At 36.9% G+C, this 21,007-nt stretch overlaps 3 protein-coding genes across 3 annotated transcripts; 2 read left to right on the top strand and 1 right to left on the bottom strand.

Moving 5' to 3' along the window:
• The first annotated feature begins 4,203 nt into the window (after positions 1-4,203).
• Positions 4,204-10,952, top strand: LOC132186297 (shaggy-related protein kinase theta). The gene is made up of 13 exons (XM_059600191.2): positions 4,204-4,551; positions 6,369-6,623; positions 6,779-6,871; positions 7,379-7,438; positions 7,571-7,843; positions 7,966-8,040; positions 8,529-8,585; positions 8,678-8,818; positions 9,452-9,502; positions 9,607-9,702; positions 9,795-9,878; positions 10,268-10,370; positions 10,446-10,952. The coding sequence occupies exons 1-13, from the start codon at positions 4,489-4,491 to the stop codon at positions 10,505-10,507; spliced, it is 1,413 nt and encodes a 470-aa protein (XP_059456174.1). The 5' UTR covers positions 4,204-4,488; the 3' UTR covers positions 10,508-10,952.
• A 462-nt stretch (positions 10,953-11,414) lies between these two features.
• Positions 11,415-14,527, bottom strand: LOC132186296 (Tetratricopeptide repeat (TPR)-like superfamily protein). The gene is made up of 2 exons (XM_059600190.2): positions 11,928-14,527; positions 11,415-11,847 (listed from the first exon to the last, which is right to left on the bottom strand). The coding sequence occupies exon 1, from the start codon at positions 14,467-14,469 to the stop codon at positions 12,040-12,042; it is 2,430 nt and encodes an 809-aa protein (XP_059456173.2). The 5' UTR covers positions 14,470-14,527; the 3' UTR covers positions 11,415-11,847; positions 11,928-12,039.
• Positions 14,528-16,171: 1,644 nt separating this feature from the next.
• LOC132188308 (RING/U-box superfamily protein) lies at positions 16,172-20,710 on the top strand. The gene is made up of 5 exons (XM_059602731.2): positions 16,172-17,014; positions 17,877-17,996; positions 18,090-18,222; positions 19,689-19,853; positions 20,140-20,710. Exons 1-5 carry the CDS (start codon positions 16,425-16,427, stop codon positions 20,314-20,316), a joined length of 1,185 nt encoding a protein of 394 aa, XP_059458714.2. The 5' UTR covers positions 16,172-16,424; the 3' UTR covers positions 20,317-20,710.
• Positions 20,711-21,007: the final 297 nt, after the last annotated feature.

The following is a 21,007-nucleotide window of genomic DNA, read 5'->3' as shown; positions in this document are numbered from 1 at the left end:
GTAAATCCAGCGATGCAACTAGTTTCGCTGAATTTGAGGACCGTGACCGCTCGCTCCATCTCCCTTAAAGCCTACGTTGGAGAGCAAAATGACAGAAACATGTGAGCGTTGTTGACTCCAATTTCTCCACAAATCCACTGGATGTGCGCAGAAAGTGTACCTTTCTTTTATAAATGCACTTCATTCACGTGCACGCTGTCCGTAATATTTATTATTTATGCTCTACCCAGTACCCACCCACCCTCTCAAATCTCTAGTATTTATTTATTTTCACAGGAATGAAAGTGACTCTCCCCCAAAAAAACATAAATAAACCAAGAAAAAGGTGGTCACTTGGGACAATCATTTAATTTAACGTAATAATATTATATCAAAAGTTTTTAGCTTCAATCCAATATATGAAAAATATATAATATTTTTTATATATTTCATAAATAAATATTAGAATTTATCACATAATGAATAGAGCACACACTACTTATTCCGTGACAAGGACCAAAAAAAATTATCAGTCTGCACTTGAGAGAGAATGTTGAAAAATAATCTCACATTGCCCGTGAACAAGATCTTAGACATATTTATAAGAAATGAACAACTCTCTTTTATTGAACCGATCTTATGAAATGAATTAGATTCACAAATTTCTTTAATCATTTTACGTAAAATTCATATATATATATATATATATATATTTGGTAGAATGTACCATTTTAAGGGTATTTATTCTAAGCAATTTTATTTGGTAAATTGGTAGTGGTATATAGTTGCTTTAGTGGTAAAAACTATATATGTACAATGTCACTTATATGAGATTTATTATATCCTACTTCAATTGATGTTTAATTATCCTAACGACACTATTTATTGACTGTCCTGAGGCCTCTTACCAAACTATATACAGTTTGTCGGATGTCTAAGGAAAAAGATTATGGTTGAGATAAGGACACGTCACAGATTCAGTGTTACTACACAAAGGTAAACGGATGGAGATCGGGTATAATAATTAGCTGTTTGTATTTAATGTAATACAGGAAGTTAATGTGAAAAGGTAATTGAGCCTTACCTACTTAAACAGTCGTTGAAACTGTTTAAAAACCTGTCCAAATAGGTGTAAGCTCACATGCATGTTTTATCACACTAGCTATCTGTATCGCATGCAGTGCCAGTTACTAATTGAACTCATCTAAACCCACAATACAAATTATGATTTGCCTTGGATTCTATAAAGCAATGCTTGGCAAAAACTATGTTTTTTAGCTTATGATATTAAAAAGAGAAGTGTTAGTTAGTAAACTCATATTGACGTACAATTATGGTGATGTGGCAGTAAAAATTACCTATTAATTTTTTTTACGTAATCCAAATGCTGAATTTTTACTGCCACATCATCATAATTATATGATAATAATATAAGAGTTTACTAAATAGCTTTTCTTTATTAAAAAATGTATCTGAGAATTAAAAATTAAATTAAACGAATTATTTTCGATTCAATTTTAAAGAAACTTTTCATTCGGCAGTCCGGTTCATATGCAGTTATATTGTTTTGGCCGAGATGGTCTGGGCTGTCAAGAGTCCGACATAAATTAGAACCTGCGGAAAATGTCTGGGCGTGAAAACCTTTCGGCCCAGTTAGCACCGACTTGGATTCTGGATGTTATCATTGTCCATCCAACTGTTAACTTTCAAGCCCGAGCTGGAAAATAGGCCGAGTTATTGGGCTGCCAGATTCCCAATCTTGCTTACTGACAAAATATTTCAGATATGGAAAATCAATAGCCTAATGCCCTACATGATAAAACCTAAAGAATCGAAAAATTAATTAACAATGTTAGTCGTTAGAGCATTCACATCCGGTTAGCTAAAGGTTATTTTGGTTAGCCGATATACAAATTTGAGTAAAAATATAGATACACCCGGCTAGTTACTTTAGCTAAAAAATTGGTGAGCTACTATAATAATATACTTTTTTAAAAAAAAAAAAAAAAAAACCAGCTATAATGATAATGATATATATGGTGGACTTCATTTAACCTTTAGCTAATTTTATAGTAGCTCACCAATTTTTTACTCTATAATTATAATTCGACAGTTAATGTTTTGTTTTGTTGCATTTAATGATGTAAATGGCGACACGTCATTTGACAAATTTAAATTAGATAACAACAAATGTCCTACAAAGCTTACATGCCATAATCTAGTATTAATTAAATATTGGTTTTTTAAACAATGGCCGAGACAAGGGCTACCAAGCTCTACTACTTCAAGTTTGTAAAATATTTATAGAACGTTTGTATGGCATGTAACATTACTCTGTATTTCACCTACTTGGACTTTCTTATTAAACATGTAAATTAGTATGTTATTTGATGAATTTGAAATTTTCAAAGTTATCAACTATATTAGTTCAAAATTCATACGATCAAATTTTTATTGTTTAGAGGTAGAAGGGGGAAAAGGAATTACAAATGTGGGTCTCTCCCACAATTAATCCTAACCAAAGAAAAAAAAAAAAAAAAAAAAAAACAAGATATAAGAATGCTTCCAAATATACGGTTGAAAACGGCCCATTTAGCAAGCTGATGTGATATAAAGTTAGCATTACGAGAAGTCTTCACTGTGGTCCAAGTAAAGAAACCACGAAGCTGCGAGTGGATATCTCCAATAATTGGAACAAAACACCGATCAGTAAAAAGAGAAGCCTTGTTAATGGCTAGGATCACAGTGAGGGAATCACCCTCATGACAAAGAGAATGGCAACCAAAAGAGGAAGCAAATTGAACTGCCAAGAAAGCAGCCTGAGCTTCACCGACATTAACTTCACAATGTTGTTCTTCAAATTTGTCTGCGAATATTTTAAAATAGAACAATGTTGTTCTTCCATTGATTAATCATGATTTAAATTGCATTTATTGCCAATATTAAATTAATTTGGTATGTTTATAAGGTAATGCAATATTCACGTTGGATGAGAAGAAAAACAACTTTATTGGCTGTGATTGTTGATGTGTAATAGTTTTTTTTTTTTTTTTTATAAAAAAAAGAAGAAGTTATAATGTTGTGTTTTGATTTTTATTTTTTTTTATTTTTTATTATTAATGTTCTTGTTTTGAGATTATAAAACAAAAGACAAAGAACACTGATTTTAACAAACAAAGTTGACATGTTTAAAAAATTTAAGAACCTACACGAAATATATGACGTAGTTTTTACCAAATCGGTTTAATTAAGGTTATTGTTCTGCTAATCCAATGAATGCTATATGTCACTCTCTCAATTGTTTAGTTTCCATACAATAAAATTAACCTTACCCGCTCAAGACAACCCAATTTTGATAAGACCTATGGATCGATTGAATCTAGCACGGTTAAAGAATGCATGCATAATATAGTAGGGGCCACATAATCAAATTAATTATTCCATAAATTTTTTTCTAACCAATGAAGTGTAGAATAATACTTCATTAAGAAATGAGAAGAGAATCACTCATGAGGTACACATCGTTATCTTTTTCAATTTTTTTTTCCAATGAATACTGACTTCTTGGCTGGACACTTTGTGTTTGGGTTTCATTTTGTCTATAAATTATCTTGATTTAAGATTTGATGGGTGATCACCTGATTATTTAATTTTAACTTTATATTAAGCATCTAAAAAATGAGACCAAATTCTCCTCCTCATGTAACACATGTAACTTGAATTTTGGTGGATATGGCTTGTGATATAATCATTATGTGACACAAGTATATACTTTAGAATATACTTGAGATTATATTATTAACTTTGTAGAGAATAACAATTATATATGATTTTCAAAGACAGGTAGTTGAATTTAAATTTAATAAATCTAAAAAATAAACAAAATAAAAATTTTAATTATAAAAAAAACTCCCTCAAAAGACCGATTCACGCGCTCCCCAAGTCCCAATCACATTCTAGATTTTTTTAACCGTCAAAGACCGGTCAAACCGAAGATCATTTACGCAACGCCAAGGCACCCCGGGCTCATTATTATATTGTACAAAGCCTCGAATCTCTGCCGTCCGAATTCCTCCAATAATATCCGATTAACGGTCAGGAGTCCCCGTTTGACCGAAGGACAAAAGGAATTGAACGCCGGAATGATTGGCTCTGATCCTAGTTTGACCGTAGACAAAAATCGCAAAAACAAAAGGCCACCTGGAGCCATTAGCTCAAAGAGAGAGAGAAAGAGAGAAACGGGGGAAAATTGTAGAGAGAGAAAGAAGGGGAAGGAGAGAGAGAGAGTGAGAGAGAGGGGTTGAGGTTGTTTTTGTTGTGTTTTATTTTTTCTCTCCATTTTGTTCTTTCTCTGTTTTGTGAAGAGGAAGAGGAGAGAGAGAAAGAAATCTCTCTCTCTATTTTTTTTTTTTTTTTTTTTGGAGATTTTTTTTAATTTTTTAATTTTGTTTGGATTTTGAGTTTCTTGGAGTGGAGAGAGGGGGATTGAGGGAATTAGGGTTTCCAACCATGAATGTGATGCGCCGGCTGAAGAGCATTGCTTCTGGTCGTACATCCATTTCATCTGATCCTGTAAGTATACTTTTTTTTCTTTTCTTGTTTTTGAAGTATTTGTTTGGTTGCTGGGAAAACGAAGGAAAGGGAAGGGGAAGGAAAGAAAATAATGAATGAAATTTTTTGAAACATGGGAAGCTCTTTTCTCGCCTTTAGGTATCTAGATTATGTATATTTGTTTAAATGTATAAATATAAATAAAACTTATATTTTAATTATTTCGCTGGCGTTAAAAATTTATTTCATTCTATTTTCCGGGATTATTTTTTTCCGCAGCATAAAACTATGATCGGTTTTGTGATATCTGCTGTGTAGTTTGAGGCATGGAAGGATTGACGAACTCTAATCTGTACCGGGGGATTTGGTTTCTTTGAAAACCATTAGTGGTTGTGTTGGTTCTGTTACCAATTTTTTTTTTTGAGGGGAGAGAAGAGGCATTTTCTTTAATGCATTTATAATTTAATGGCTGTTAAGTGTTAAACCCAAAGAAAAAAATGATAAATTTTCATGGTATATGTACATATTTTTTTTGTTGTATTGCAAATCGTGGAACTGTGGTGAGGTAGTTTTCCTGAAAGAGTAAAGGTGTACACCTCACTTTTATCTCATTTTGTTGATGAGACACTATAAATCGGCCCTTGTATTTTTTTTTTTTAAAGGCTTATCCAAGGACTGTCTGGCTGTGCCGTATCAGCGAAATGGGATAAAAGTGTGGCATATAGCATTTCTCTTCCCGGAAATGTGTGTGGAATTTATGTGGGGTTCCGTTGTTATATGGTATAACTGTATAAGATTGGCTGATCAATGTTGGTGAATGCATGTATGTGTACGAGGTCCCATAACTTTTGTGCCACAAAAAATTGGTGTTAGATTTGATATACATTATGCACTGGAGTGGTGTTGCTGTGTGATGATGGGATCAATGATTGTAATTTAGCAAATAATGGCGTTTTGGCATTATAGGTTGGTTGTTGATAGTAACCAGTAGTTTAGCAGCTGCCTTCTGTGAATAAAATTGCCACTGGGGTTGGTGATGGTTCAAAATCACCATTATTTATGCTTCCCTTAGGGCACCATAGGCAAGGCTTTGTTCATGATATTTTAGGTAAAAGATATGATGAAGTTACAGACATGAGAATGTACTAGTAGCTCTAGGAGGGACGTGGATCACTGGATATCCATTTTAGAAAAGAAAAAAAAGAAGGAAAAAAAATGGAATTTCAAATTTTGAACTAGCACATCAGATCTTCTTTCCGTCTGCTGAAGGCCATACCCGATAAGGTGAAACCTAAATGGTTGAGGCATTTGGCTCACTGAGGTGTACCAGCTCAGCTACTCGTAACTGTTAGTCTAGCCTTGGGGAGAATTTTTGACAATTCCTTTTGAATTATCAGCGTTGTACACTGTCTTAGCCTGGCCTCAAAGGGTTTTCTGCGAGGCAAATGGTTTCGGTAAAGTGACAAATGCAACTCACAATGGCAGTTTAATTACATCTTTGGATGAAACTTTTATAACTTACTAATTGACTACAGGAGTACACGTAATTTTATCCGGAAATAAATAACGTCCTTTCAATCTTAAATTTGCTCATGTCTGTTTATGTAGCATTAATGGCTCCCTTTAATTTATGTTGCTTCCTGTTGTTTTTGCTGAATGTCATTATGGTAAAATAGAAAAGAAAAAGAAAAAGAAATTAGTGTGCAGTGAAATTAGTTAGGTTTGGGGATAGTAGGGACTATATGGGGGCTCTATTTGTCATCATATAAGATACTTTGGATGCATCATTAACTTCTCATGTCTAATTTTGGTAGCCATTGTATGTTGTTTTCCTTTAGGGTGGGGATTCTATCACAAAGAGAGCAAAGTTTGATCAAGAGACGGAACGGAAGGATACTGAGGAGCCAAATAGAGTAGAGAGATGTGCCACGGGTCTGGAGCAGCATATGGCTTCCACATCACTAGAAACCGCTGCAAGCACATCTGATATATCTTCAATGCCTATAAAAGAGAAGTCTGGTTATGATCAGCTTCCTAAAGAAATGCATGAAATGAGAATTAGAGATGAGAAAGCAAACAACCATGATGAAAAGGTATATTTTTGTTGTAATATTTATACCTATTCAACCCCTTGAAATTTCCTTTTACAGGTCAGGATACTTTTGAATCATGTAGATCTTGCAAAATCATTGAAACAACCAAAACAGTGCAGTTATAAATTGCTTGTGTAAAATTTTGCATTATGCAGGAAGTGGAAGCTGCTGTTGTGAATGGTAATGGAACAGAAACAGGTCAGATAATTGCAACTACCATAGCTGGTCGAAATGGACAACCAAAACAGGTAACTTGATTTCTGTTTGTGGTTGCATAATTCTGGCTGCCTTTCACTGCATTTCCTGCTTGTCTATCTGTAGGATTCTCATGTGTATGTTTTTATTCTCGTTAAATTTCTGGTGTGATTGATGTGAAAATCTTCTTTTATGGTTTTTGTGTGAGTGTTGGGGGGTGGGGGGGGTACTTGGGGGTTGGGAGATTATTTTGTCTCATTTCGATTCCTGTTCGTGTCTTGGATGGGCTTTTAGTGAATATGATTAACCATGATTGCACTAGTTGACATGGTCTATTTCTGGTTATATGCAAAGATGCTTACATGGGTGGTACTAATTTCCATGTAAGTCAAAATTTTGATGATACATCTCTCTGAAAGCTTGGAATCCAGTGATTAAATTTTCTCTGCTTGATGTTTGGCTTCGGAACCATTACCTTGCACTTGAGCTATATTTACAACATAAATGTATGAGGTTCCGCTTGTACAAACCGTTAATAGTTTGCTCTTTCCTGATTTCAGACAATCTCGTACATGGCAGAGCGCGTGGTTGGCACTGGTTCATTTGGTGTTGTCTTTCAGGTACTTCGACTTCATCTGCTTTTGTTTATGCATCCATACTGATGTTTAGTTAATTGTGCGTGTCTCTGTGTTTGTATTTTCATTCATAAAGATGTTTTTAACAACTCTTTGATTCCTTCACGTATGTTGTAGGCTAAGTGCCTGGAAACAGGTGAAGCAGTTGCAATAAAGAAGGTGCTGCAGGATAAGAGATATAAGAATAGAGAACTTCAGATTATGCGCTTACTTGACCATCCTAATGTTGTTCAACTTAGGCACTGTTTCTTCTCAACTACGGAGAAAGATGAGTTGTACCTTAACCTTGTCCTGGAGTATATATCTGAAACTGTCTACCGAGTTTCAAAGCACTATATCAGGATGACCCAACACATGCCCATCATGCATGTACAACTTTATGCATACCAGGTGAACAATGAAACTTTGAATATGTCTGTGCAATGAAATTCTTTTGACATGTATACCTGATAACTACTTGGCTGCTTTGGGTCTATTTTACACTGAATTGTATTAATTTGTTGTCTTTGTAGATTTGTCGTGCGCTAAATTACTTGCATCATGTTGTTGGAGTGTGTCATCGTGACATTAAGCCACAGAATCTGCTGGTGAGATATTCTTGCACTTGTTTCATCAGTTGTATTTGTATCAGTTAGATTTTGTACATATTTTCTTGTCAAAGTGGACCATGTATTTCATAGCTTCCACATTTTCAAATGAATCATGAAATTTTGATGAGTTGATATTATTGCTTTCTTTGGATTCAATTGATTTGGGAATGTCCGCTGTCAGAAACTAAAAACAATTGTTCTTTTTATGTTGTTAGTTCTGAAAATGACTTTTACACAAGAAGGCATATAGAAGTTTTGACAGTTTGTACCTAGAATTTGATCACACATGTTTTATGAAAAATATCTCTTGGTAACAGTGGTGGCAATACTGCTTGTTCTGGGGCTACAGAAAATGAAATTATGATAGTAGTTGGTGCTCATGGTCATTGGTAAAATTTGTTATGTGTTTGGCCCTAAGATGTTATCTTATTTGAACTCCTGTTACTATTGTGTACTAGAGTTGAGGTTTGCGATACTAACTGCAGGTCAATCCCCACAGTCATCAGTTAAAGATATGCGATTTTGGCAGTGCAAAAATGCTGGTATGCTTTTCCTTCTCTTTTCTTCCTTAACTTAAATGGATTTTGAAAATAATCTTAAAGGCTACTTATGAAATTCATTTTGACATTTTTAGGTGCCAGGTGAACCCAACATATCATATATTTGCTCACGATATTATAGGGCTCCAGAACTTATATTTGGGGCTACCGAATACACAACTGCAATTGATATGTGGTCAGTTGGTTGTGTCCTTGCTGAGCTTCTTCTAGGACAGGTTGGTGTTTATATGTAGTAGTTTTTTATTTTCAGACTTGGATGACAAAGTTTAATTATCTAACTATAATTAAGATTCGATTAATGTAAATTTCTGCTTTACTTGAGTCATGCCTGCCAGTAACACGCTCCATCTCTGTACTGGCAGAAATGGTTGACACTTCTATGATTTCAGATTACTTTTAGTGAGTGAAGAGTGCATAATTGATTTACCCCTATCAAGCTTTTCTCTCTCTCTCTCTCTCTCTCTCTCTCTCTCTCTCTATATATATATATATATATATTTTCTGGTATAATTGTTTAGTGTATTTATGCTCTTTGTTTCATTGGGTACCTTTTCACTCATGCCTTCATTATTTGGAGATTTGGAAGTTGATAATCTTAATCTTAGAGGTTTGCAGCACTAGGTTCTATGTGAATCTCCTTTAAGTGAGGCTCTCTTTATTTGCTATCTTCCTGCTTTTGACTGCCCTCTGTGTAACAACCATTTAATGGAGTATGCCTTTATTCCTTTGTTTTAAAGTTTTGGGTTTTTTTTTTTGGTTAAGTTATGAAGTTTTTAGATATTTAGTTGTCTTTTGAAATAAGATACATATCCGGTTATGATATTTACTGGGTTTTGCATCATATGCAGCCACTGTTTCCTGGTGAAAGTGGTGTTGATCAGTTGGTCGAGATCATTAAGGTGTACTATCTATTAACCTATTGCTTGCATTCCTTTAGCACTATTTTTGATGTTTTGCGTCCTCACAATGATTTTCTTCTTCATTTTCTGTTGTATTGTAATAGATTCTGGGGACTCCTACTAGAGAAGAAATCAAGTGCATGAATCCTAATTACAATGAGTACAAATTCCCTCAGATCAAAGCTCACCCGTGGCACAAGGTTTGCTAGAAATTTTATGGTCATTTCTTCCTCATTGATAGGAAACAGTACTTTTTGTGATGGTGGAAATCTTAAGATGCTACAATTTCCAGATATTTCACAAGCGAATGCCCCCTGAAGCAGTGGATCTTGTGTCAAGGCTGCTCCAGTATTCACCAAGTCTTCGTTGCACCGCCGTAAGAAAATTTCTTGCTTTATTATATTTCCTGAATTTTGTCAAAATGATTTTTTTTTTTTTTTGTTGACTTAATGATGGTTTAGTAAACACCATCAGTGTGAAATTTATGTTTTCCAATAATAATGTGGAAGATCTGCTGTTATTTGGGTCAAACTTGACATGGCTACAGCTTTGGTAGGAAATTGTAGATGACCTATTTCTATGGTCACTAAGCTGTTCTGGCAGCCAATTGCTATTTTGCTTATATGCTAGCACATTCATGTATCTTGTTTGAATTTTTATGGCAAAATTTTGCATATTGTTGATTTCATTGGGTGAAGTTATTTAAGTATTGACAATATATGGATCATTGTTGAGTGATATTGTAATTTACATCCTAACTTTCAGTTGGAAGCATGTGCGCACCCCTTCTTTGATGATCTGAGAGACCCAAATGTATCCTTGCCTAATGGGCGAGCACTACCTCCATTGTTCAATTTCACAGCTCAAGGTAAGTTAGACTCCCCTGTTCTTTCCCTTTTTGCTCAACAGTCTCTCTCTGTTGCTGATGCTAAAAGTCCTGCAGAACTTGCCGGCGCATCTGCTGAGCTGCGTCGTCGCCTCATTCCGGAGCATGCAAGGAATTAAATTTCATTGGACGCAGTTTTAACATCTGTAGGCACTACAAATGAGTTTTTGTATGCTCAGTTGTCGGAAGAGGCATGCTGCCCTGCCCCAGTAGCCGAGGACCCGCCGCCTTTCAACTTCATGAATTGTTCATGATAGAAGCAAGGGGTGGAGAGTCTAGGGGCTGGCAGGCTGTCCATCAACGATGAGATGGATCTGCAGGCGCAATTATCAGGTGGAGGGAGTGGAATTGCTTGAATGAGGGTGACATTTTGCATTTTTACGTTGTGACATGTATGCCTTGACTTACAAATGTGCTATCGTTTTGTCATATATACTTGATGGGCATTTTATATGGGGACTGACTCGGTGGGCTCTTCGGTGTACATTGTTCCTGCTCACTTTTGGTGTTACAGAGAAATTCATGATGTTTGTTTATTGTTTTATAAAGTGTTTTTTGTGTTTTGATTTTTGATTTTTGAATTCTTTTTTTTAAAAGAAGCTTTTTGATGCGATCTAAAGATGAGAAATGTGGAGTCTACATTTAATAAAATGTTCTGTGAGGTTCATATAAAAAAAAATGAAAATTGGTTGGTAAACTTTTTGGAAAGTCCATTAAACAATTACTGAACATGAATTTGATGAGATAAGGGTGGTTGTGCCGCCACCCTTGTTTTGGTCAGAGGTGGACAGCCTTATCCTACAGCCTCTGTCAAGGGTGACTGCCGTTGCCTCTTCTGCTTTCAACTCTTTTATTAATAATAAGTCAGCCATTACACCTTAAAAATTAAGCACTTATTTGTTTTAATGAGAGAAGCGGTTATTCTCTTGTTTCCTCGTATCCCGGAACTGAGGCAATATGTTGTATTGTGAAGTGAATTTTGAAAAGCAATTGGTTAATGAAAAAACCATATATAAAAAAAAATAATAAAACAAAAAAAGCATTATGCATTATATTTTGCAGTCAAGTTACATGGAATTGGCATGAAAAGGCCTGCATTGGGGGAGTCAAAGCGCATACTCTATTTATCCTTAACAGCAAAATGCAATGCAACAATTCTCACAGCGGCAGGATGGCATTTTCCAAACACAAGGCAAGAAGAACATAGACTTTACCATAAAGAGTAAAATATAGCTTGCCTAATTTTTCCTTTTTTCTGTACAAGAGAGTTCAAAGTGACAAACTAGGGACCACATATAAATTGCTTATGGTTGTCCAAGTGGTCAGGTTTGAGATAATTCATGTCATTTGAGTATCAAGGCTGGGAGATTCATATTACTTGCCAAATAAGGGTTTCGCCTGAGTGTCATAAGACACAGTCTGCATACTCTCCCCCGGGTTCCAGAACTTTCAGATTTGCCTGTGTCAAAAAAGCAAAATCATTCATATTATATACACTATCAACATCAAAGGAAAAGAAAATGAGGTGATGGTTTGAACCTTGAAAGTGATGTTTCATGAAAAATTCTGTAGTGAAAACACCAAGAGCCAGTCATTTCAGCACATACTCCTCATGGGAAACTGGATAGGAGCAAGATTTGGGATGAAATTCCTACCAATAGTCCCCACAAGAACAAATTCCGTCTCTAAAATGATGAAAACAGTTTGAATCCCTCAAAATAACGTGCCGAAGAAATACTGTTGATATATATTTCATAGCAGTATGGCAATCTCCGCAAACTCGAAGATTCTTAAAAATGCGAATTGGTACTCCTGGTGGCACAGTGAGAAGCCCAAAAGCAACGGCCAACTTCTCACTGTGATAAGCTAGAGCAAGCTTCTTACCCTCTTCATCCATGTCATGAAGTGCAAAATTCATGTCTGGCACGTAACCAGCTTCCTTGATTAATATCATAATCTCATCTATCTTGGAATAGATCTCAGATGTCCTTGGATGGCCTCTATCATCAGACATAAATTTATGCACATGGCTGTTCATCTCAATCCAACTGCAACCAGGCTCCTTACTGATTCCCATTGATTTCATCGATCTTCGAATTCTTGCAGCATCTTCCCATCTGCTTGCTGCAGAATACATGTTAGATAATAGAACGTAAGGCATAGCATTCAAGGGTTCTAATTCAAAAAGGTTGTTTGCTGCTATCTCTCCCAGCTCTAAATTCCCATGTACTCTACATGCAGCTAGTAGTGCCTTCCATACTGTTGCATCTGGTTTAACATCCATTTTATTCAGTAATTCGTTAGCCTCATCAATTTTTCCTGAGCGCCCCAAGAGGTCAATCATACAGGCATAGTGTTCAGGACCTGGCTTTATTCCATAGACCTGACTCATCGATTCAAAAAACCGGCGACCATCTTCTTCAAGACCAGCATGGCTGCAAGCAAATAGTAAGCCAATAAAAGTAATGAAGTCTGGCTTTGTGCCGCTTGCTATCATCTGATCATAAAATTGTATGGAGTCCTTTCCTTTACCATTCTGTGCATAACCGACTATTAAAGCTGTCCAAGTAATCACATCCCGAACTCGCATCGAGTTGAAGATCCTATTGGCATCTTCTATACACCCACATTTTGCATACATTGTGACAAGGGAATTATCTACGGACAAAGATGATTGAAGGCCAGATTTAACGAAGTTTGCATGAACTTGTTGCCCAAATTCTAAGACTGTAAACTCTGAACAGGCACTCAAAACGCTGGCAATCACAAATTGGTCCGGACAAATTCCTGTAGTTCTCATATCACAAAACAACTTAATAGCTTCTCCATGAGAGCCATTGTGAGCATATCCTGTGACTAGGGAGGTCCATGAGATCACATCCTTGTCTATCATCTGATTGAACACCTTAAATGCACAATCTAAGTTTCCTTGTTTTGCATACATGTCAACGAGAGCATTGCTCACAAGCTTATAACCCTCAAATCCAGTCTTGACAATCAAACAGTGGACAGATTTTGCGTTTTTCAGATCCATCGTGGAGGCAAAAGAGTTTAGCACCGAAGGGTATGTAAAATCATTAATCTTCATATCTTTTGCATGCATCTTCTTAAATAAGGACCAAGCTTCCTCTTCAAATCCGTGCCTCACACACCCAACCATCATCGAGTTCCAAGAAATCACGTCATCAGTTTCCATAGTCTCTAACGCTCTCCTTGCACTATTCACGTCTCCACATTTTGCATACATATCAACCAATGCACTTTGGACAAACACATTAGCCCCAAAACCACTCCTAATTATGCACCTATGCACCTGAGCCCCAAAATTACATGCTGAAACCACCGCACATGCTGTCAAAATGCTAGGAAAGGTAAACTGATTGGACTCAACCCCTTCTGCTCTCATGTCTCGGAAACACTCAATTGCCTTAAAGCCATGTCCATTTTGAGAGTACCCAGTAAGCATAGCAGTCCATAACACATGATTTCTCCTGTCAGGCGTTGTCTCAAAGAGATACTCAGCTTCCAAAATGCACTTGCACTTTGCGTACATGTCAACAAGACCAGTAACAACAAAAACATTGAAGTCAAATCCAGTCTTGATCACATAACCATGAATGTTTTCACCTCTCTGGAGCGAACCCGATAGTGAACATCCCCTCAGAACACTGCCCAACGCATACTGGCTCAAATTTTGTCCCTCGGAATGCATTTCTCTAAACAATTCAAAAGCTTCCATTTCGAAACCATATCGACAATACCCTGATATAAGAGAAGACCACGCAATAGAACTTCTATTGGGAGTCTCATCAAAAAGTTTTCTAGCTTCAGCTAGCATTCCTGAATTCGCATAAGCAGCAATCATCGTGTTCCAACTAAACTCGTCCCTGTCAGACATTTTATCAAACATTTTACGGGCTTCATCGATTCGACTCGATTTGGACAATTCATTAAGTAGTCGGTTCGAATCAAACCTAGGATTGACAATGGCAATGCCATGAACGAAATGTGCTAACTCTATGTGTTTGAATTGATTCCATGCTTTATGAGAGAAACTCAAAATTCCTAGATTCTTGAACATAAGTAGCTTGTTCTCGCCGTCTTCTACTCTGAAAAGATCATGTAGAATCTCATTTGCAGACCAGAACGACATGTAGTTGTTCCTTTTTCACTTTTCGGGTCAGACCCACAAGGCCCCTTGGGTCATGTGTGAAGTACAACCTGACCATGGGCCGGGCCTGGGACCTAACTTTGCTTCATTATTTTTTGGTCGTTGTATATATGGGCCCGCAAATCATTGTCTTCATTTCCGTGTGTTGAAAAATGTCTTCGTTTTTCCGCAAGACCCCTTCCTTAACATTGTGTTTATAGACGAAGTCTTTTAACGTTTGCACAATCCATGCGCGGAAGTTTCAAGACACTACCAGCATTGACCACCTCGTATTAATCCTTACATTTACATTTTTTAATGGTATTTTACTATTAAAATACAAATCTTAATGCTGAATACATATAAAGACATGGGGATTGATAAGACCCTCAAAAAGATCCCAAGTTAATTAACTGCTATAAAGTAGTGTGATCACCCATATGATCCTCTCCGGTTTTTGAATTGGAGAGGAGTCGGTTACTAATATCATGAGGGTAAAATGATTCAAATAAAAAGTATAATTACTATTTTACTCTCATGTTATTACCGATTGGCATATTTCTTGCTCTTTTATATTAGAGAGAATTTTGTCGTATTAGTAAAAAGTAAAATTATTATTTTACTCTCGTGTTATTACTAAGGGCATGTTTGCATACGATTACGGGGAATTTTGAAAAAGCCCAAATACGGCGCCCTTTATCCATTCAATTACTTTTGATTTTCAGGCAACTTGGGCGGTAACAACGACGAGTCAACGACAAGCAATGCCTCTTGAATCTTGATGCGACCGCTTGGTAGGTACACCTATGTGGTTCCAAGAACGTACGTTTTATCCTTTGTTTGTGTTTTATGGGCTTTTGGCATCTCTTCCTTCCTTTAATTATTTGTTTGTCTCACGGACTTCACGCGTGTCCTCCCTCGTCTTCCTTTTATTTACACTTTCACATTCGTCTCTCGAAACTACCAGGGGACTCAAGTAGGGCTGTTCAACGGGTCGGCCCAAATCGCCCACCCGACTATTCTGACGCGTCCGGCGTCCTGGTAGAGACATTTATTTGATTTTTTTTTTTTTTTTTTTTTTCAAAAGCCAAAAAAATAATAAACAATAAAAATAGAAGATGGTAAATACTAAATTCAATCTGACGCGGCTCAACTACCGATTTTTCCTACCACTCTCACTCGCGGCGCGGGTACTTCCCGCAAGCAGAAAACGTCGAAAATACCCGCTCTCTTTGATGCTTTTTTCGAAGCTAAACGTTGTAGTTTTGCTTGCGCGAGGCGCGTTTATTTAATATATTTATTTAAATCATATGCTAACTATAATAACCCATTTTGAAAAAGAACTCTTCACATTTATTTAATATATTTAGAGTAATTTTTTTTATGTCTGTCACTAAAAAAATTCGAACAGCCTATAATATTAATACCCTCTAGTTATGGTAAAAATCTCAATCATATATATATATATATATATATTTGGTTCTTTTTTAAGCGGAACTTTCTTTCTTCCCATTCAAACTTCAAACAGTACCCAAAAAAAAAAAAAAAAAAAAAATCAATATTATTCAATTTTCCCCAATAAGACGCTGAGACGCACCCCAAAAAATAAAAAACCCTTCCATTCAAAATTCCACACGCTGCACCAATCAATAGTCAATCAGCTTCAATCCAAATCCGTAAAAACGAAATGAAAAAGACGGAGAGACGGACTAAAAGCTGAACCTTCGGATCGGTTGCATCAAATGAATCCAAGAACCCAAAATTAGCGTCAATCTCACCCTTCAAAATTAGGCCTCTCAACTCTCAAATACACCAAAACACGCAAACAAACAAATAAACAAACAAGGTCTCCAAAAATCCACATCCAATCCCAAAACCTCCTGGAAATGAACAACTCCGCGCCACCACCACCACCGCCTTCTTCTTCTTCTTCTCCGACCGAGGCGGCTGTCGACACCTCGCCGCTGCTCGGCCACTCCATATCCGACAGTCTCCTCCGGAGCCGCCGGCTCATCCGGCGGTCTGCGCCGCCTCAACTGCGCGGCGCGGCGAGGCTACTCCGGCGCGCGAGCGGGCGGCGCATGATGCTCCGCGAACCGTCGGTCCGGGTCCGCGAGAACGCCGCGGAGCAGCTGGAGGAGCGCCAGAGCGACTGGGCCCACTCGAAGCCGGTGGTTGTGTTGGACATTCTGTGGAACCTGGCGTTCGTGGGGCTCGGCCTCGTGGTCTTGGGGCTGAGCGTGAAGGAGACGCCGGTCGTGCCGTTGAGGCTGTGGGTCGCTGGGTACGTCTTGCAATGTTTGTTCCATGTGACGTGTGTCATCATGGAGTACAGGAAGCGACGCGAGGCGCGTCTGGGAGAATCGGAGGGAACTGTGAGTTGGGAAAATGATGGGGATTCGAACTCCAACTCTGGGTCTGCGAGTGATGGAGAGGATTATGGGATACAGCAGCGTCAGGTTGAGGAAGAAACCAGGTTAGATTCTCTTTTGTTCTTCTTCTTCTTCTTGTGGTTTTTTTGAATGTTAACATTAAATATGTGGACATATACAACTGTGAATGTAAACTTAGAAGCATCTTTCGAAACAATTGTTTGTTTGTTTTTTTGAGATTTGGTTTAACTGGGAGCATAGTTTGTTGTGGAAATTGGTGGAAGTTCTTTGTGCATGTTCAATTGGCTGAAGGAAGTATATCTAATTGCAGCAGCAGAATTTTCCTAGCTCGCTAATGCCGTTTGATAGCAGCCTTTAATGTTTTGGGAATTTGTTTATGCTAATTGCATTGAGAAATAGTTAATTGCTACTGTGCTTGCATCATGACGTGGTAATGCTTCTGTTCAACCTTGAGAAAATGATGAGATTTTGATGTTTTGTTAATAAAGTAGGTGGAAATGCCGTTCTTTGCTTCTGTGCAATTTCTATAACTCGTGGCTATTTATGCATTGGAAAGAATCTGACTGCAACTTTTCCTATACCAAATAAGAAAAACAAGGAAAAGGAAATAATAATGTATCGATGCTGAGATCTTCTGTAGAGGAGGATAGTAGTGAAATAGAAAAGGACTTTAAGTCATTACCCAAAATTGAATAAACCAAACAAAGCCCTTTTCTACTTGGTGGCTTCAAGCCAGTAGCAAATATAAACGAGAGGAAGTGAGGCCTGGAGAGACAATGGGGTTGTATGAGAGAACGTGGTTGATTCTATTTACTTGTTGATCTATATGCTCTTTATAGTTTAATTTTTTGTATGACTTTTGAGTTAGATATGTCAGTGTGCAGTATTTGATGTCTGCACTGTCTCTTATAAAAATGTGTATTGATAACATTGATACTGTGGCAGTGTTATGAAGCATCTTGAGTCTGCAAATACAATGTTTTCGTTTATCTGGTGGATTGTTGGATTCTACTGGGTGACTGCTGGTGGTCAAACTTTAACACGTGATTCGCCTCAGCTTTACTGGTGCGTTCAAACAAATTTTCTTTGATTTCAGTTTCTTCTTCAAGCACTTCTCTGCTTCTCTTTTTATTGCTTATGGATGGGCGTATTTTGCAGGCTTTGTATTACATTTCTAGCTTTCGATGTTGTTTTCGTTGTGATCTGCCTTGCCGTTGCATGCCTCGTTGGTATTGCTGTCTGCTGCTGTCTACCATGCATAATCACAATCTTATATGTTGTGACAGATCAGGTAGATAAGGATGAATCTTTTTTTAATAAACAAATATATATACACTGTTGAATTTGTAAGCTTCTTTCCCCCCAACCTTTTTGCTGGGCATAATCTTCTGCTGAATATGTGGTTTGTAGCTATTTTGGTGGACATAGGCTAGAGTTCACGTGGTCAACATGATTACCTAATTAAGTCTGTTTTAAGTGGTAAAAAGCAAATTCTCATGTGCATGAAGCTTTGATGAGGCAAATTATCAAATGTTGTCAGGTTGAATAACTTCTATAGTAACCATGATGCTCATATTTTAAACTATTTCTACCATGACTTGAAAATTAGATCTTAAAGTCTTAAACTTCAAACTGTGAACTGCAGAAACTTCTGTGCTATTCAATACATGTTTGATGAGCTGAAATTAAAATAATGACCAGAAATGATGTCTAAAGCGTACTTATAGTTTCTTGCTTCATGATAGAAACTTTTCATACTGGTAGAGCTTTATGTGAGATCCTTTATTTGAGAAGATATTCGTTAAGACATTCTGGTGACAATTTTATCTTATTTTAATTTATTCTCGCTTTTTCGGGGGCTGGGGGATAGGACTGCATTTTTCTGCTAGAAACTGTTAACATGGCTCACGGAAATTGTTAAGTCATCATTGGTCATTTTTAGAGGATTTATGTGGTGTGGGGACTGATTTTCGTATATTTTTATCAGAAGGATATTATTTAAATCTAGGGTTCTACCTTGATTGGAACAGAGCAGACAGCTCAGGCTTGTGGTTGAGGTGCCACATCAGATAAGATGTGTACCCTTTTTTATTGCCATGTCACCTAAATTATGACATAACTTTCCATATCCGCAAAACTGATGACTTAGACAATCCATGAGCCACATCAGCTATTTCTGTGCTCTGGTTGACGGCAAGCTAACATTGACAAGATTTTATAAGCTCACAAACCACACAATTGAATGTTTAGGGGCAAAAGTTGAAATCAGCCAATAAGTTAGATGACCAAAGTCGTAGTTTCACCTGCCATTTTCTGTTCTCTCTTCTTCGTTTTTCCTTTTTTTTTTTTTTGGGTTAATGCATGATTGGTCTGATGAAAGCACTCTAACCAAGCCAAAAATAAAATGTTTGTGGTCAAAATAGAAGTATTTTGGTCAAGAATCTTCAAAGTCACATATAGAATCTTGTAATTAATTTGCAAAGTGAACTTAGTGTGTTCTTGAACCTCGTCTTTTGGAATGCAGTTTCTGGGCAATCCATTTAGATATCATTGCAAAAGTCACTATGGTCACTGCATTCCAGTGCAGTGGAATCTTAATAAGAAGGAATATGTCTAATTGAAAGTATTATTCTAAATTAAAGGCCTGTGAAAATCTGATGGTTGGTACACAATCAGGCGACGTTTTTGTTAGATGCTCAACTCCATGCATTGTAACATTTCATTGGTGAACTCATTTCATCTTTTGTATGTGAAAAGGAAGGAGCAACAGAGGAAGAGATTGATCGATTACCAAAGTACAAATTCCGAAAGATAGGTGACGTTGAGAAACTTAATGGGGACACTCAAGATTCTTTTGGAGGAATGATGACTGAATGCGACACAGATACTCCCACAGAACGGGTTCTGTCCCAAGAGGATGCTGTAAGTTCCAATTTGTGGTTATATATGACTAATATTTTGAATATTTCTTGGGTGTCATCATTGAGTATAGCTTCACAGCTGTAAAAAAGGGCTGGACTTGTATAATCTTTGTGTTGGACCAAAAGCTTGGTGGCTCAAGCACCATAGCTCTGCGGCACTTATATAATCCAAGTGCAAAATGAGCACCACCTATGCAACCTAGGTGTTTCCAGATGATGTCTAATTACATAGGAGAATCCCGTTGTGAAATTTCACTTTTGACGCTAACTTTTGTTGTAAATCGTAGGAATGTTGCATTTGCCTTTCTGCATATGATGATGGGACTGAACTGCGTGAACTTCCTTGCAATCACCATTTCCACTGCACCTGCATAGACAAGTGGTTACACATCAATGCGACATGCCCTCTCTGCAAATTCAACATTTTGAAGTCTGTGGACCAAAGTGGTAGTGAAGAGGTATAGAAAATGGAACTTTCCCAACCAAGTCCTGATCAGAGCCTCCTTTCTAGCATCTGTGTATCTCATGCGCACTTGACATATGCTGTCAGCAGCCTGGACCTTCCATGCTTGCTCTTGAGTGACTTCCAGTGGGGGAGTTCTAACAGCAAAATGTATATCAAGAGGGAAAGAAATTTCCCACAAACTGGGTTGTAGGAGTCTTATACAGTATTTCTATTCTTGTTTTCTAATCCTCTTCTTTAACATATATGGGGTTTATAAATCATGCATAAAGAGTACTCTAGCATGTTTCCCCGATAAATTGTAAAATTAGTAGTTCTTTTGATTTGTCATGTTAAATATTATGGAACTTAATCTTATAATGCTGAAAAAAAGAAGGAAACCCCCTTTATTTGTAGTTACCTCTAATTTATGTTTTTTGATTTATAATGGTTTGAGTATTAATAAAAAAGAGTAAAAAAAAACTTAGTAATCTTTTAGAGGTATCGTGGTTTTTATTGCTTTTTGTCTCATAAAAATAATTCGTATTTTCATTTTGCTATGTTTTGATATGATTGTCTGTATTCAAAATAAAATTTGAGCTTTCTGTAAGGGAACTATTCTTGCGGAACATAGGAAGAAAAGATCATTTATTTCAAGACATTGGAACAAGGTCTGATGCTTGTCAGAAAGCATTAGGAAAAAAAATCATGAT

Source organism: Corylus avellana, chromosome 6 (assembly GCF_965113065.1).
Source record: "Corylus avellana chromosome 6, dhCorAvel1.hap1.2, whole genome shotgun sequence".
Classification (NCBI taxonomy): domain Eukaryota; kingdom Viridiplantae; phylum Streptophyta; class Magnoliopsida; order Fagales; family Betulaceae; genus Corylus; species Corylus avellana.
Note: the sequence above shows the minus strand (reverse complement) of the source record. Positions and strands in the feature narration are given on the sequence as shown.